This window comes from Phodopus roborovskii, unplaced genomic scaffold, assembly GCF_943737965.1.
Source record: "Phodopus roborovskii unplaced genomic scaffold, PHOROB, whole genome shotgun sequence".
NCBI classification, from domain to species: Eukaryota; Metazoa; Chordata; class Mammalia; order Rodentia; family Cricetidae; genus Phodopus; species Phodopus roborovskii.
Genome location: NW_026126480.1, coordinates 36,659,098 through 36,674,828, shown reverse-complemented (window position 1 = coordinate 36,674,828; position 15,731 = coordinate 36,659,098). Strand labels below are relative to the sequence as shown.

At 46.8% G+C, this 15,731-nt stretch overlaps 1 protein-coding gene across 1 annotated transcript; it reads right to left on the bottom strand.

Annotated features, from left to right (window-relative positions):
* Nucleotides 1–8,515: 8,515 nt before the first annotated feature.
* Nucleotides 8,516–14,432, bottom strand: Tgfb1i1 (transforming growth factor beta 1 induced transcript 1). Its single transcript, XM_051193116.1, is given in 12 exon segments — nt 8,516–9,150; nt 9,338–9,486; nt 9,677–9,758; nt 10,012–10,185; nt 11,788–11,982; nt 12,092–12,197; nt 12,316–12,403; nt 12,570–12,712; nt 12,819–12,871; nt 12,997–13,112; nt 14,230–14,305; nt 14,307–14,432. Coding segments are annotated over 12 exon segments (1,560 nt in total). The 5' UTR covers nt 14,418–14,432; the 3' UTR covers nt 8,516–8,883.
* Nucleotides 14,433–15,731: the final 1,299 nt, after the last annotated feature.

Below are 15,731 nucleotides of genomic sequence, written 5' to 3'. Positions count from 1 at the left end.
CATATGCCTCTTCTTTTATTTCTTTTTTAATTGAAAATAGACTTTTCCATATTATATATTCTTATTACAGTTTCCCTTCCCTCCAACTCCTCCCAGATCCTACCTACCTCTCCACCCACTCAAATCCTCTCTCTCTCTCTCTCTCTCTCTCTCTCTCTCTCTCTCTCTCTCTCATTAGAAAACAGCCACCTAAAAAACTAAAACAGAATAGAAAAAAAATGGAGAGGAAAAAAAAAGAGCCAAAGAAATGCACAAAAAAACACATACAGATGCAGAGGCACACATATTTGCACACACACAAAATCCCACAAAACCACAAAACCAAAAACTATAATATGTAAGCAAAAGACCCATAAGGAAAAAAAATCCCAGACTAAGCATTACAAGACAGACAAAAATAGCTCCCCAAAAACCATTGAGTTTGTGTTTGTGTTGGCCATCTACTCCAGGGCATAGGGCCTACCCTTAAGTGTGGTTTGTATATCGACTGAGACTCCATTGGAAAAAGCTAATTTTTCCTTTGCAAGCAGATATCATATGGAGATAGCTTCTGAGTTGGGGATGGAGGTTCATGTCTACTTCCCCTCTTGGACTTGGACCCATATGGCTTAGACCTGGGCAGGTCCTGTGCATGATGCCAGTGTCTGTGAGTTCATATGTGTGTCAGTCCTATTGGATCCAGAAGGTCGTGTTTCATTGGTGTCTTTCATCCCCATCTTACACTCTTTCCACCTCCTCTTGTGTAAAGTTCTCTGAACCCTGAGGTCAGGGCTTTGATACAGACATTCCAGACCTCCCTCCCTCCCTCCCTCCCTCCCTCCCTCCCTCCCTCTCTCTCTCTCTCTCTCTCTCTCTCTCTCTCTCTCCCTGTGTGTGTGTGTGTGTGTGTGTAGGCAATGCCCAGATGAGGGTCCCTGTATTGGTTCCCATCTGTAGCAGAGGAAGCTACTCCGATGATCCACACAGCTTTTCAAAAGCCCTTTACTGTTAGTGGTCCCTCCTCACATCTTCTCCTCTACCCTGTGCTCCCATTTAATCCTTCTATTCTAATTTTCTCCTTGCTCCTTTATAACACTGTATCCTATTTCCTCTGCCTTGGAAAATCACCTCTCCTCCTTGGTCACATAGTAGCTACCTAACATATTATGAATGAAACAAAATATCTAAAATTTAAAAGCTAACATCCACATCTAAGAGAAAACCTGCAATATTTCTTTCTGGGGATGGATTATCTCACTCAAAATTATTGTTTCTAACTCAGTCTGCATCTCGGTCATTTGTTTCATCTTTTGATAACTCTCTACTTATTTGGATACCCCATTTTTAAATCGGATTATATTTTTCTTGATGTTCATATTTTTTTTAGTTCTTTGTATATTCCAAATACTAATCCCCTATCAGATGTGTACTTTGTAAAGATTTTTCTCATTCTGTAGATTGCTCTTTGCTTGAAGGATGGTGTCCTTTGCTATACTGAAACTTTTTAGCTTCATGAGATCTCATTTAGTTATTGTTGAGCTCAATTCCTGTGCTATCAGGGTCCTGTTCAGAAGGTCCTTTCCTGTAACTAGAAATTTTCATAGTCCTCAAGTCGTTGCATATGCTGTGTCTTCTACTAGAGGAGCTCTGTTGTAGACTATTTATATACTGTATGAAGACTCGTTGCTGTGACTGACTTAAAGAGCTGAACAGCCAATAGTTAGGCAGGAGATATGTGGGATTTCTGGGGAAAGAAAGGAAGAGGAGGAGGAAGCTAGGTGTGTGGGAGATACCAGAAGGCATGGAGAGGAGGTACGAGATGAAAGAGAGGTAACACTACATGATAGAACGTACGTTATTTTTTTATTTTTTTACTTTTTTTTTGTTTTGGTTTGGTTTGGTTTTTTGTTTGTTTGTTTGTTTGTTTGTTTTTGTTGTTTGGAGACAGGGTCTCTCTGTGGCTTTGGAGGCTGCCCTGAAACTAGCTCTTGTAGACCAGGCTGGTCTCCAACTCACAGAGATCCACTTGCTTCTGCCTCTGAGTGCTGGGACTAAAGGCGTGTGCCACTACTGCCCGACTAGAACATACATTAATATAAGCAGGTTAATTTAAATTATATGAGCTAGTTAGGAACAAATCTAAGCTATAGGCTGAACTTTCATGATTAATAAGAAGTCTACATGTCATTATTTGGGAGCTGGAAGGACAGGAAAAAACCCCAAAAATCAACAACAACAAAACTTGTTACAGAGCTCTCCGCCTCCCAAATGAACAGTTCTACTCTGCCTTCAGTACCTAATCTGTGACACCTCTCTAAAAAAGATTTCTCAGCTGGTGTACAGCTATAATCACCACACTCAGTAAGTGGATAATGAGATCTTGTCTCAAAAAAAAAAAAAAAACAAAAACAAAAACAAACCCATGGGCTGGGGATGTAACTCAGTGGTTGTTATGGTACAAACATGAAATGTCTCTCACAACCTCATGTTTCAAATGTCTGAACCAAGATAGCGACATTGTTTTTGGAAGGCTAGAGACTTTTAAAGACAGTACTCAGTTACTAGTTCCTGCTTGTTCTGCTCCCTGGTCTACCATGATGCAAAGAGCCTCTACCACAGGGCACTGGGTGGTCTGCCATGACTTCTCAAGCATGGTGGACAAACCCTGTGAAACCGTGAGACAAGATAGACTCTTTCTCCTTTTAAGCTTTTGTCGAGTATTTTGGTTAATGATGCTGTGGTAGAGCACTTGCCCAGCATGCCCAAGTGCCCTGGAATTGATTGTGAGCCCTGGAGAGAGAGGGGATGGGGGAGGGGAAGCGGGTTTCTTGGACTTTTCTGATATAGTTCTGGATATTCTTGTGGTCCTTGTCTAGGTTCCTATCTCTCTCACTAGCAGATTAAAGGCTCCTCAAGAGCAATCTGATGTGATTGGTTCTTGGTGGCCCATTGCTGACATCGGCTGAATAAACATCCACACTTTTGCCTTCTAGAACTGACCAGATTGGAAGTCAGAAAGTGGCATCCTGAGTCAGGAGGACTTGTTGCAAGCATTCTTGAAATGGGACACAGAGAAAGATGTTTTGAGTGAACATGGTGGCCTGTGTTTAAGAAGTGTCTAATGCTGCAAAACAGACCTTAAGAAGAGAAGAGACATATAGTCCCTGAAGACATAGAATGGTTAGGATCCAACTGAAGTTTCTGTCCTGGTTCCACCAGACAGAATGGCACAGGTCACCACCATCTTAAGTCTAGAATCCATGTGATAATTAAAGTATATTCATTCCTCGGTACCTGTAAGGTCTTGTTTCCAGAATCCACTATAGAAGTGAAGATCTAAGGATGTGGAAGTCCCACACATACCCAGATACTATACGTTATCTCAAGCTTTCCCGTGATACCTTAAATGGTGTAAATGCTATGAAAACAGGTGATATACTACATTGTTTAAGAAGTTATGACCAGGGAAGCTCTGTATATGCCCAATACAAAGGCAGTTTTCTTTCCTCGAATGAATTTGCTCAAGGCTGGTTGAATTCACACCATCCCCTGGAGTAGACATGCTGGGTGCCCTGCCCATATGCACATGGTCCATCATTAAAGTCACAAAAATTCCCTTCCAAGTCACCTAGGTTCTCAACTACTTCTTCAGTTTCTTGTCTGAGAATAATCCTTAAAGGAGGGAGTGTGACACAGAATCCAGTCATGGAAGGCCAAATGTCATTGGACACATGATTCTAATAATATGTGAAGGAGTAGAGGAAGTAAGACAAAGGAGAAGGGCCAGAAAGTGATGCATTGTTTAATGGGTAGAACCAATGGGAAGCTGGTACAGAATGCACCTCAGAATGAACCATTAATGGGCTAGGAAACTTGGGTATTTATTCACCAATCTCTGTCTTTCAGTGGGAGGAAAATGTCACATATACACACAGGTGTGCATGCATGCACGTGCCCTCACCCAAGAAACTGGTTAATGCCTCTCACCATCTGAGAATCAAGAATTCTAACAAGGGAGCTAGAGAGATAGTTAAGAGCACTGGCTTCTCTTGCAGAAGACCAGGATCAATTCCAAGAACCCGCATGGCACCCCCAGAGCCACCCAATAATCTTTTTAATCTAAAATAATTTTTCATACAATATATTTGATCAGTTTCCTCTCCTTCATCTCCTTGCTGATCCTTCCCATTCTTCCACCTCTGAGCCCTCTCTCTCTCTCTCTCTCTCTCTCTCTCTCTCTCAAATAGGCAAATAAAACACACAAGAATAAAACAAAATAGAGAAAGTATGAAAAACATGCACAGAGACAGACACACACACAAACATAAAAACACAAAACAGAAAGTCACAATATACAAACAAAAGACCAGAAGGTTTAAAAAAAAAAAAAAGCCCAAACAAAGTAATATGAGACAAAAAGTCTCCAAAAATACCACTGAGTTCATGCTATCTTGGCCATCTACTGTTGGGCCTGAGACCTACCCTTAAATACAATGTATGTATACTCAGGAAGAGCCCATTGGAGAAAACAAGTTTTTCCTTTGCAAGTGGCTGTCAGTTGAAGATAGCCTCTTGGTTAGGTGTGGGAGCGTCTGTTCATTTCCCCCCTCTCAGCTCTGGGACTCCATTTGGCTTGGGCCTGTGCAGACCCTGTGCATGCTGCCACAATCTCTGAGTTCATATTTGAGTCAGTCCTGTTGTGCCTGGAGATACTGTTTCCTTGATGTCTTTCATCCCCTCTGGCTCTTACAATATTTTTGCCTTCTCATCTGCACGGTTCTCTGAGCCCTAGGGGAAGATGATGCTATTAAGGTCTCTCACTCTCTGAACATTGTCTAGTCTTGGGTCTCTGTGTTAGTTCTCATATACTGCAGGAAGACGTTTCTCTGATGATAGCTGGGTGAGAGAGACACTGATCTATGGGTACGGGAGAATGTCATTAGAAGTCATTTTATTGCCACTCCTAGCAGAACATAGTGTTTTGTTTTGTTTTGTTTTCTCCTAGGTCTATGACCTATGTGGTCTCAGTTTCTTGGCCACCTGAGCAGCATAAGTCATGGGCTCCATCTCATGGAGTGGGCCTTACATCCAATCCGAGAGTGGTTGGTTACTCCCTCAATGTTTGTGTTTGTGCCACTACTATGCCAACATACCATGCAGGCAGGTTACCATATTATATACTGAAGGGCTTGTAGCTGGGTTAGTGTTTTACTTTCTTCTCTGGTAGCATGCAATAGGGAGAGCCTTACTGTCAGTTTGTGGAGAGCAACCAATATCCTTGGTAATAGTCTGGGGTGTTTGGAGGCTTCCAGGAGCATCCTTTGGCCAATGACACAACTAGATATAACACATTCCTGGCACTGGATGTTTCCCGTGGTGATATAAGATGTCTAGCCAAAGCATTGTCTCCCCCATCATTTGATGACTGCATTTAGATTCCTTTTATATATGTACACACTTTAGGAAGCCTCTATAATAGCAGGTTTCCACATGGCCCCTGCAATGGCCCCGAGGGTTAGTTGTCCCTTTCTCACGTTCCCTCTCTTAGCCCCCTTCCCTCCCTTTAATTTAATCTTGCTGTTAATCAAATCCTATCTCTTCATAACCATATATTCTATTCCTTTTCCCTGGGAGACCTTCCCCTCCACTCATAGTCCCTCACTCTATTCCTAACCTCTGTGGTTACGTGAACTGGAGCATGTCTCTCAACAGCTTAAGAGCTAACAACCACAAATAAAAGAATACATACCATATTTGTCTTTTAGGATCTGAGTTACCTTGCTCAGGATGATTTTTCCTTGCTCCATCCATTTGCATATGATTTTCATGATTATGTTTTTAACAACTGAGTAATATTCCACTGTGTAAATGTATCACATCTCTTTATCCATTCATCCCATGATAGACATCTAGCTGTTTCCAATTTCTGACTATTATGAATAGAGCAGCAATGAGGATGGCTGAGCCAGTGTCTCTGTAGTAGGATGTGGAGTGCCTTGTGTTTATGCCCAAGAGTGGTATAGCTGGATCTTGAGGCAGATTCCACACTGATTTCCATAGAGTGCATGAGTTCACGCTCCCATCAGCAATGAATAAATGGTCCCCATATCCCACATCCTCACCAGCATGAGCTGTCATTTGTTTTACTGATCTTGGCCATTCTGACTGAAGTATTCTGTCTGAAGGTGAAATCTCCAAGTAGTTTTGTTTTTTTGTTTGTTCATTTCTGTTTTTCAAGACAGCCCTGGCTGTCCTGGAACTCGCTCTGTAGGCCAGGCTGGCCTCAAACTCAGAGATCTGTGTGGTGATATATTATTTATGATTTAATAGAGATTGCCTGAAGTATCAGAATGCAAAGCCAGCCACATTAGTTAGCTATAGAAGTTAGGTGGTGGCGGCACACACTTTTAATCCCAGGACTCAGAAGACAAAGGCAGATGGATCTCTGTGAGTTCAAAGCCACCTAGGACTACATGAGTGGATATCAGTTTAAAAGAGAAACATCTCACACGAGGAAGATCTCAGCACTTGGGTCCCATGCCTTTAATCCCAGCACTAGACACGTATATAAGATAGGGGTGGGGCATTCAGTAGTCAGTCTTAGAGATTTATTCTCCAGCCATGCTTAGGACAGAACAGTCCTTTCAGCCTGAGGTAGAGGTGAGAGCAAGTGGCTGGCTGTTTTTCTTCTCTAAGCTTCAGCTTGAACCTCAATATTTATCTCTGGGTTTTTATTATTCATGTGACAGATCTGCCTATCTCTGCCTCCCAAGTACTGTTCAAGGTAGTTTTGACTTGCATTTTCCTGATGATTAAGGATATTGGACATTTCTTTAAATGTTTCTCAGACATTTGTATTTCGTCTTTTGAGAACTCTGTTTAGTTCTGTACCCCATTTTAAACAAGATCATTTGTTTTCTTAACATCAAGGGTTTTTCTTTGTTCTTCTTCTTCTTCTTTTTATATTTTAGATATGGACCTTCTATTAGATGTATAATTGGTAAAGAGCTTTTAATTCTGTAGCCTGCCACTTTGCCCAAATTAATAGTCTTAATTATCAAAAAGAGGAGTAGAAACAGAGAAGTAGAGGATAACTTAGAAACTCATTAGCAGTTAAAACACTTAGGCCCAACTTGTCTGTCTTTGAGGAGACCACACCTATGGTCTTTTTTCCCCCCAGAGCCTCTCTTGACCCTGTGGTTAAAAATTTCTTTTTTAATACACAATAACTCTGCTTCATAAACTAGTTCATTCTGAAATCCTTTTCTGTGGTGTGGTCATGGACCTAGTTTTCCATGATTTGTAAATCCTCTAAAATAGTTAAAGGAACTTCTTGCCTTTGATGTGACCTTGGAGAGTCCTTTAAAAGGAGTGTTGGGGGGGGGGAGCCAGACAAGGTGGCACATACCTTTAATCCCAGGCAAAAATGGGAGGATCTCTTAAATTCAAGGTTAGCCTGGTCCACAGAGTGAGTTCCATGACAACCAGGGCTACACAGAGAAACCTGTCTCTAAAAACCAAACCAAACCAACAACAACAAAGAAGTTGGAGGAATAAAGTCTGGGAACCAAACTAGCACTAATTTCAAGAATATAGGGAGCTGAGGGAAGGGGAGGAAGAGAGGGGAAGAGTAGAGTTGAAAGGCATCCCAGACTCCGCCCTTGTCCTGGTTCCAGGTGCCTGCCTAGGACTTCACATCTGGGTCTTCTTTCCAGCCTAGAACTTTTAAATTGTTTTTAATATTTAATTTTATGTATATGCCTGGATGTATGTGTGCACAGCACATGCACGAAGGAGCCTCCTTGGAGCTGGAGCTACAAATGGTTTTGAGCCACCATATGGGTACTGGGAACCGAACACATGTCTTCTGAATGTGTAATAGCAACTCTTAATCACTGAGCTGTTTCTCCAACCCTTCTTGAAAAGTTGTGTTTTGTATGTATGGATGTTTTACCAACATGCATGTCTGCTAACCATGTGTGTACCTGATGCCTGTGGAGGCCAGAAGAGGGTGCTGGAATCCATGAAGTGGAGTTACATGCAGTTGTGGGTGCTGGGAATTGAACCTGGCTCTTCTCCCCACCCACCCCACCCCACTCCACCCCACTCCACCCTGCATTTGATTCTGGGTTTTATACAGTAACCTAGGGCCCAGGCTGGCCTGGAACTCACTGTAGACTACTAGACCTGCTGTGCTAGGATCACAGTCATGAACTACCATACCTTTCACTCTGCTGCCATTGCTTTGGAATTTGGATTTTGGTTTCCAGTTGTAGTGGGGTGGGGGAGTGGTGGTGGTGAGATAGTCTCAAAAATTCAACCCGGCCTCAATTTTGCTATGCAACAGAGGCTGCTTGTCCTGGACTACATGTTGGGACTACAGGCATGCCTCTCTAAGCTTGTCTTTGTCGGATATTTGTTTTTATCCACAAGGCGGGAGAGACAGTTCTGTCTCCACAGAGCTGTGGCCTAAAACCCCTAGAGCACAGGGACTGGTCAAGGGGTCTGGGTAGTAAAGCAAGGTTCTCTGGCACCATGAGGTATGGAGCGTGTTTTTATGTTTGTAGAAAAAAAAAAGTGTACAGAATAGTGTTCGGTGGGGAGGAATAGGGATATCCTGGCCTCTGATTGGCCAGAATGACAAGAATCTGGATCAGGTCAGAGTGAGGTCTGCATTCCAGGCTAGTGGATGTTTTAGGCGTGTGGGTACCTTTCTGAACTTGACAAACCTAGAGTACTTTAGGGGTAGGTCTCTCCAGTGGCTGGGCTACAACAGGGATGGGAGTGCCGGTCGTGACAAGGGATGTGTGGGTAGCTCCAGAGCTAGGGAGCTGGAGGATCAGCCTTTTCCACAAATGGGTCTTTGGAGACTTAGTTTTGGAGATGTGTGATCCCACCAGGAGGTCAGCCGAAGAGCTTCAGGAAGCAAGGCTGGCAGTAAGGCTTGCCGGCACGCTCCTGGAAGGAGCCTTTTGTGAGCGGGCGCAGGCAGAAGGTGCAGGTGAAGTGATCCGGGTGGAAACGGCGACCCAGAGCAGACACACAGCGGCCAGTCACTGGGAGGCCACACGTGGCACATAGCGAACCACGCTGGGCATGGAAATGATTCTCACACAGGGGGCGACCCTCGTGCTCAAAAAAGCTGCCTCCGGAGAAGGGCGCGAGGCATTCCTGCCAGACGAGGAATAGACAAAATATGCCAAATGAGCAAAACCCTAACAAGATAATCCGATAATCCACATGCATAACTAACATCCACCCGGACCCTGCAGCCTCGCAGCAGACGTGAAGAGGTGCTTCCAGAAAGAGTCAACCAGACTAACTCTGGGCTCCTAGCCCGCTCCCCGCAGCCATGTACCCTGCAGACGAAGCAGTCTGGGTGCCAGAGCGCGCTGAGTGCCGAGATGTAGTTATCCAAAATGGGGCCTTGGCAGCCCTGGCAGCGCGGGGCGAACAGCTGCAGGAAGTCCCGCCGGCAGTAGGGGCGGCCCTCCCGCTCGTGGAAACCTGGGGGCAGGGACAGAGGATGTGGGCGGGACTAGGAGATCCAAGAGTGGCCGTGGGTCTGGGTAGTAGGGAGGGGAGGATGGGGTCTAGGACAAGGAAAGGGCGAGAGGGGATGGGAACCCATGGGAAGAGGGAGAAAACTCAAGGCCAGGAGAACGATGAACCTGTAGGGTTTAGTGTGAGCTCTCACCCTCTTCTCCGAAGGGCTCCCCACAGCTGACGCAGCAGAAATGTTCTGGGTGCCAGTGGGTGCCCAAGGCAGTAACCATTTTCTGCAGAAAATGAAAAAGGGCACTACTGTCTCCTGTCCCTTCTTCCCTCCGCCTCCGTTTGGTTATCTGGGCGAATGGGGACAACAGTATGAAGTATGTGTCTGTAGTGGCAAGAACTAACAATGAATTTGGGGTAAAAGAGGGGAAACAGGAGAGGCAGAATGGGGTGGAGGTAGCGGGGAGACACAGCTCTGCCTTTGGCCGGTTCTCTCTGAATGAAACGGGCAAATGGGCGGGGCTCTGCAGAGCTTACGTGTCGGATGGGTTGGTTGCAGAAGCCACAACGTGGGGAGAAGCGCTCGAAGTAGCACTCAGGGCAAAAGGGGGACCCATCCTTCTCGAAGAAACTGCTGCCTCCCAGGGTTGAGGAACAACCGCTGCAAAGGAAGTGCTCAGGGTGCCAGGCTTTGCCCAGAGCCGTCACCACCTGCGAAGTTGAATGGGAGGTCTCTGTCAGAGCGACTCTCCCTGTTTGGCGAGTGCTGGGTGAGCTAAGGTTTACAGACCAGGAATTTTCCCAATCTTAACCCTGATGGATCAGGATGAAAAACCCAAAGTCCAAGGTGTGTTACAGGTCCAAAGCTGGCCTTCCAGCTATACTCCAGGGTCTATATTCACAAAGCACAGAAAGCATGGTGTATTTGGGTGCCAAAGGTTAGTTCAATGTCAAAAGGTATATTTAGCATTTGTAAAGGCCCTGTGTTCAGTCCCTGGCACACACACAACTTTTTAAATTAAGAAAACATAAAGCATATCTGGGCATGATGGTTTATCCTTGTACTTCCAGCACTTAGGAGGCTGAGGTAGGAACACCACCATGAGTTCAAGGCCAGTCTGGGATTCAGAGTGTATTTCTGGCCAACCTAGGCTACAGTAAGACACTGCCTCAAAAAATAAAATAGTGTTTGTGTTTTTTTAAAAAAAAACACATAAAATAAAATTATTAACGTCCATTTCAGGTGGGCATGGTGGCACATGCTGGAAATCCTAGAACTTGGGAGGTAAAGGTGCGATGATCCTAAGTTTTAAGGCAGCCTGAGCTACATAGTAATATCTTATTTTAAAATTCCAACGGCTGGGCTGGGGCTGTGTCTCAAGTGGTTGAGTACTTGCCTACCATACACAAAGTCTTGGGTTCAGTCCCCAAGAATCACACATAAATTGAGAAGAGGCAATGCATGCCTACAATCCCAGCACTCAGAAGGTAGAAACTAGTGATCAGAAATTGGAGTTTACCCTTGACTGTATACTGAATTTGAGGTCAGCTTGAGATACATGAAACATTGTCTCAATTAAACAAACAAACAAACAAACAAAAACCTGAGAGTTAGGGTACAGCTCAGTGATGGAGGGTCTACCTAGCATATCAAGGGCCTGAATTTCACAAGGAAAACAATTTCCATCCCTCCGGTAGTCATTGAAAGGGAGGGCACACTGTCCTAAATGGAACATCTGTAGCACACATCTCCCCACACAGCTGGCTCAGAGACCATCACAGAAGAGGGGTGGAGAAGCCAGTAAGAGCCGGAAGCCAGGGAGACGTCTGTGAATCAGTGCCTTCTCCACATAACAGGGTTGCGGCTCTCATGAACTCACAGCAGCTGTGGATCTTTCATAAGACCTGCTCAGTACCAAGCTTTGTTAGAATTCCCTCAAGGATGAGCGAGGGGCTCACTTAGCCCAACCTCTAGCAGAGGATGGATTGGCAGTCCTGGCTGCTGCAAGAGGGTGCTCCTGTTTTCTCCAGGGATGCAGCCCCTAGGAGGTACCAATGCTCCAGAGGATGGCCCTACGCCCATGCACATATTGGAAGCACTAACTGTACTCAGTGATTTTAAAAAGATGAAGTTGGGAGGAAGGTGGGGACATTGGAAGGAATTAAGACAGGGGTTAGATAGAACCAAAATATACTGTATACACGCATTGCATTCTCAAAAAATAAACAATATTCATGAAGGGGAAAGCGCACAGTCTGGCTCTCAAAGGTGGCTATGTGAACATGTGCCTCCGTTCTCAGGGCTGCACTTACTTGCCCGGCAATAGGTTTATTGCAGGAGCCACAGAGACCTTTGGCCTGAGTGGGAACACCACGGCGGCTGAGGTCGGATTGCAGCAGGCCCAGCATGGTGTCCAGACTGCCCTTGCTGGTCTGTCCTGGTGGAGAAGGGCACCCTTCTTGGGTGGAGCTCACCGCTGGTGGCTGAGATGGCCCTGAGGCTGGAAGCTGCAGGGAAGAGTACATGACACTGAGTCAACAAGGCCACAAATTGGAAGCATCAAAACTGGATTGGTGAACCACAAAGTGACACCAGCCAGAATCCTTCCAGACTCACGTGGTTCTGGACACGAAAGTCAGAGAGTGATGCCATCAGTCTATCCAACTCCAGAGTGGCTGAGGTGGCTGAAGGCTTGGAGGTGACAGGGAATGGACTGGGAGGGCTGTGGAGAACACAGTTGTATAACCTTAGAGCCTGCTAGCATGACACTCCCCCCCCAGTAACTCAGACATCCAGGCCCATCACCTCCTTCCTAGCTTTGTCAACTACACCAAACTCACACAGTGGAGGTGCTCTTGTCTTCAGTGTGGTCCTCCTTCTCTTCCCCTTCAGCCGTCTTACTAGATGGGAACTGAGACATTATCTCATCTGGAGAGATGAGAAAATAACACTAGGTAAGGGGGGCACTCAGTTCACCCTCCCTGTGAAGGCGTCATGTCCTTTAACTGCTCCTTGGAGAAGTCTGTGTCCCTTAGACTCTGTCCTGCTTTGCTCTGTCCCCAACCCATCAAAGATTGCTCCGTAACCCTGGTACCTGTGATGTTGAACTGGGTAGCATTAAGTTCCTGAAGCAAACGATCTAGCTCACAGAGCCCATTGCCCAAGACACCACTGGAGGAGGAGAATGGAGGAGCTGCGGGAGCCACAGGCTTTGGGGACCGAGGCTTGCATACTGTGCTGAGGGACAAGAGGGGATCTGGGTTTAGGGTGGGGAATCCAAGTCCCCTCACCTGAACTTCAGCCAGCTTCACCATCTCCACGCCCCAGTTCCCAGGCTTCTCACCTGTACAGATGATCCTTGTCCCCAGAGGCTCCTGAAGGCTCTCCAGACCCTGTCTGCAGAGAGTCGAGGTGTGTGTGGAAGAACAGTCATGTTCCTTACCTCAAACACTGATTTCCCATAGCCCAGACCAACCCAGGCCCTCCTAATGGCTGCCCCAGACCCCAGAATCTCATCTCACCTGTGGCTGGTGGCCATAGGGTGGGGGAGGTGTGAGTGTCCCTGGTGGGCGCTCTTTTGGAGCCCCTAACCGTGACATGTGTGAAGTGGTGGTCTCCAGGTCAGAGAGCAGGGCATCTGCAGTGAGAGGCCCTCGGGTGAGAGGTCGGGGGTCAAGGTCTTAAGTGGTTAGAAGATAAAGGGTTCCATGTGGCAGTATTTGAAAAGATAGAAGCCAGTGTTAAAGGCAGAGGCTAAGAAAACACAGGGCCAGATCAAGGCAAAGAAATAGAACGGTAGCAGGGGGTATTTATGACTAGACATCTCCCTTGACTTGTCCTGGGAGCCTAGTACAAACCTAGTCTCTTGACTCTTATTCTCTCCATCTTTCCTGATGCAGCCGAGACTGGCTCTTACTGTTCAATTGGCTGTATGCTTGACACCCAACTTCCTGGTTAAATGTTCTCTGTGCTTAATCCCTCCCTACATTTAAATAGCCTGGCCAGCCTGGCCCACTTCTTGGTCACAATGAAGTCTCACCCAGTTCTCAGGGACAAGAGGTACTGGCAGGGAGCTGCTTTTTGCGGTACTTCTTATACGGAGACTATTATTGAGGAGCGCCCTCTGCTGTGAGTCCAGATCCCGCCATGCGGAGCACAGACTCCGCAAATAGGGAGGATAGGACGCCTAGGACGCTTTGAGTCTATGAGCTTAGCGATCCCTTTACTCTTCTCTGAGCATCTAGGTAGAAACCTTTAACTTCTCTCTGCCACCTTGGCACTCTCTGTCTATTCTCTTTCTTGTCCCGATGACTCACCTGACTTCTGCTATACTTCAGAGCTCTTACTCCTCTCTTTTTGAAGCCCTAGGGCGGGCTATCTGGGCCCCTTTTCATCTCCGAAACTTGATGTCAAACTCTCCTCTCCAGTCAATGTTCCCAGTCTCAGGACCCAAGGATCCCTTAACCCCTTCCTTCCCAGAGCCTCTGAATGCAGGCCCCGTGGGTGTCTCAAAGCCTAATCCATTGCACAAACCGGGTTGAGGGAGCAGAGCCAGGGAAGAACGGAGGGTGCGGCAAGGCACGCAGGAAGGGAGAGGCAGGAAAGGGTACGTGGATTTGGGAGGAAGGCACAGGCAGGCAGAGGCGAGAAAATGGAGGGAGAAAACTGGAATGGGAGAAATGTGGGAGTGTGAGTGGGAAAGAGGATAGATGCAGGCAGGGGCGAGAGGCTAAGGGGATCCGGTCCCCACTCACCCAGGTCCTCCATGGCGGTGCGCTGGCAGACAGCTTGGGGCGAGCAGGGCGGGGGCCGTGTCCGGTGGGGGCGGGGGACGGGGGGGGGACGTCAGGGAGTTAGAAGCAGGGCCGTGACCATGTATGGAAGCCAGGACCCGCTGGGATACAGTCGAGGGGGGAGCGATGAAGGGGGAGCATGGGGACATGAAGAAAGACAGCACCAGGGCCCACCCAACCACTCCAGCCTTCTGGCTCAGCTCAGAGGAGGCCACACCCCAGCCTTTGCCTCGGAGGCAGCAAGTCCCAGAAGCTGAAGAAGCCAAGTTGGAAGAGATTCTTCCGTAGCTCCCTCCTAAGGGAGCTCCCTCCCATAAACTGAAGCCCCCCAAGCCCACTACTCCCAAAGCCAGCAACTGAGTTCTAGGCAGAGCCCACTCCTCAGGGTATTTTTAAGACGTGTCCCTTGCAGAATTTTGTTAGACAGGAGTGATTCCAGGTCTGACAGCCAGCCAAATAGAGATTGAACAGCAAGAGGCATACACACTTAAGAAATGTCTCGCTCGGAGAGCACCAATCCCAAGTCGGGGCTTTCCCTGCAAAAACATACCTGGAGATAGATACGCACAACAGGGAGAGCAGAGCTCAGACCTAAACCCCATGTAAACTCCCAGGATGAAAAACACCAGACGTGTAAAACAAAACTCTTCTGAACACTGAGGTGGCCAGAGCCTCTTCCAAAATAGCCCTTTCCTGAGGTGCTGATCAAAGAGGAGGAAGCAAGCAGCATACAGAGCCCAGCCAGGGTGACAAGAAGCTGTCCCCGGGCCAACTCCCTAAAAGCCAAGTTGAAAACACCTGGAGATGGGTGTGCAGATGGCAGCTGTCTTACTGCCAATCTGGAGGACAGATCTAAACAATGGACTATGTGTCTTCAACCCAGGAGGAAGTCAGAACCTGGAGTTTGGTAAAAACACTGAAGCCCAGCATAACCCTCCATGCCAGCCTAAATCAGTCAGAAAGGAGCCAGGTGTAAGAACCTAAAAAAGATAGGATCTCACTATAAAACCTTTGCTGGTCTAGATCTCATGGAGATCCACCTGCCTCTGCCTCCTGAGGGTTGGAATTAAAGGTGTGTGATACATACCTTAAAGCCACAACCTGAACCAGAGAGGCTCAGGGGCAGCAAGAGCCACCTTAACTCACCTTTCTGAAATGCCCAGACCCTGGCAGGCTTAGTCCAGGGCTCCTGAGAGCACAGTGAAGGGAGACCCTTCCTTCATCTGAACACTAGTAAAACAGTTTTCTCTGAATGTGACTAAGACTGGGCTGAGAAGCCCTAAGAACACAGCAGGTCTCCCTTTAGGCTTAGACCAGTAAGACCACTCAGCAGATAAAGGCACTTTCTGCCAAGCCAAATGACCTGAGTTTGGGATCCATGTGATGCAACCAGAGAACTGATTCTCTCGTGCTGTCTGTCCTCTGACTTCTACATAGGAGCGAGCCATAATATGCACATGCCC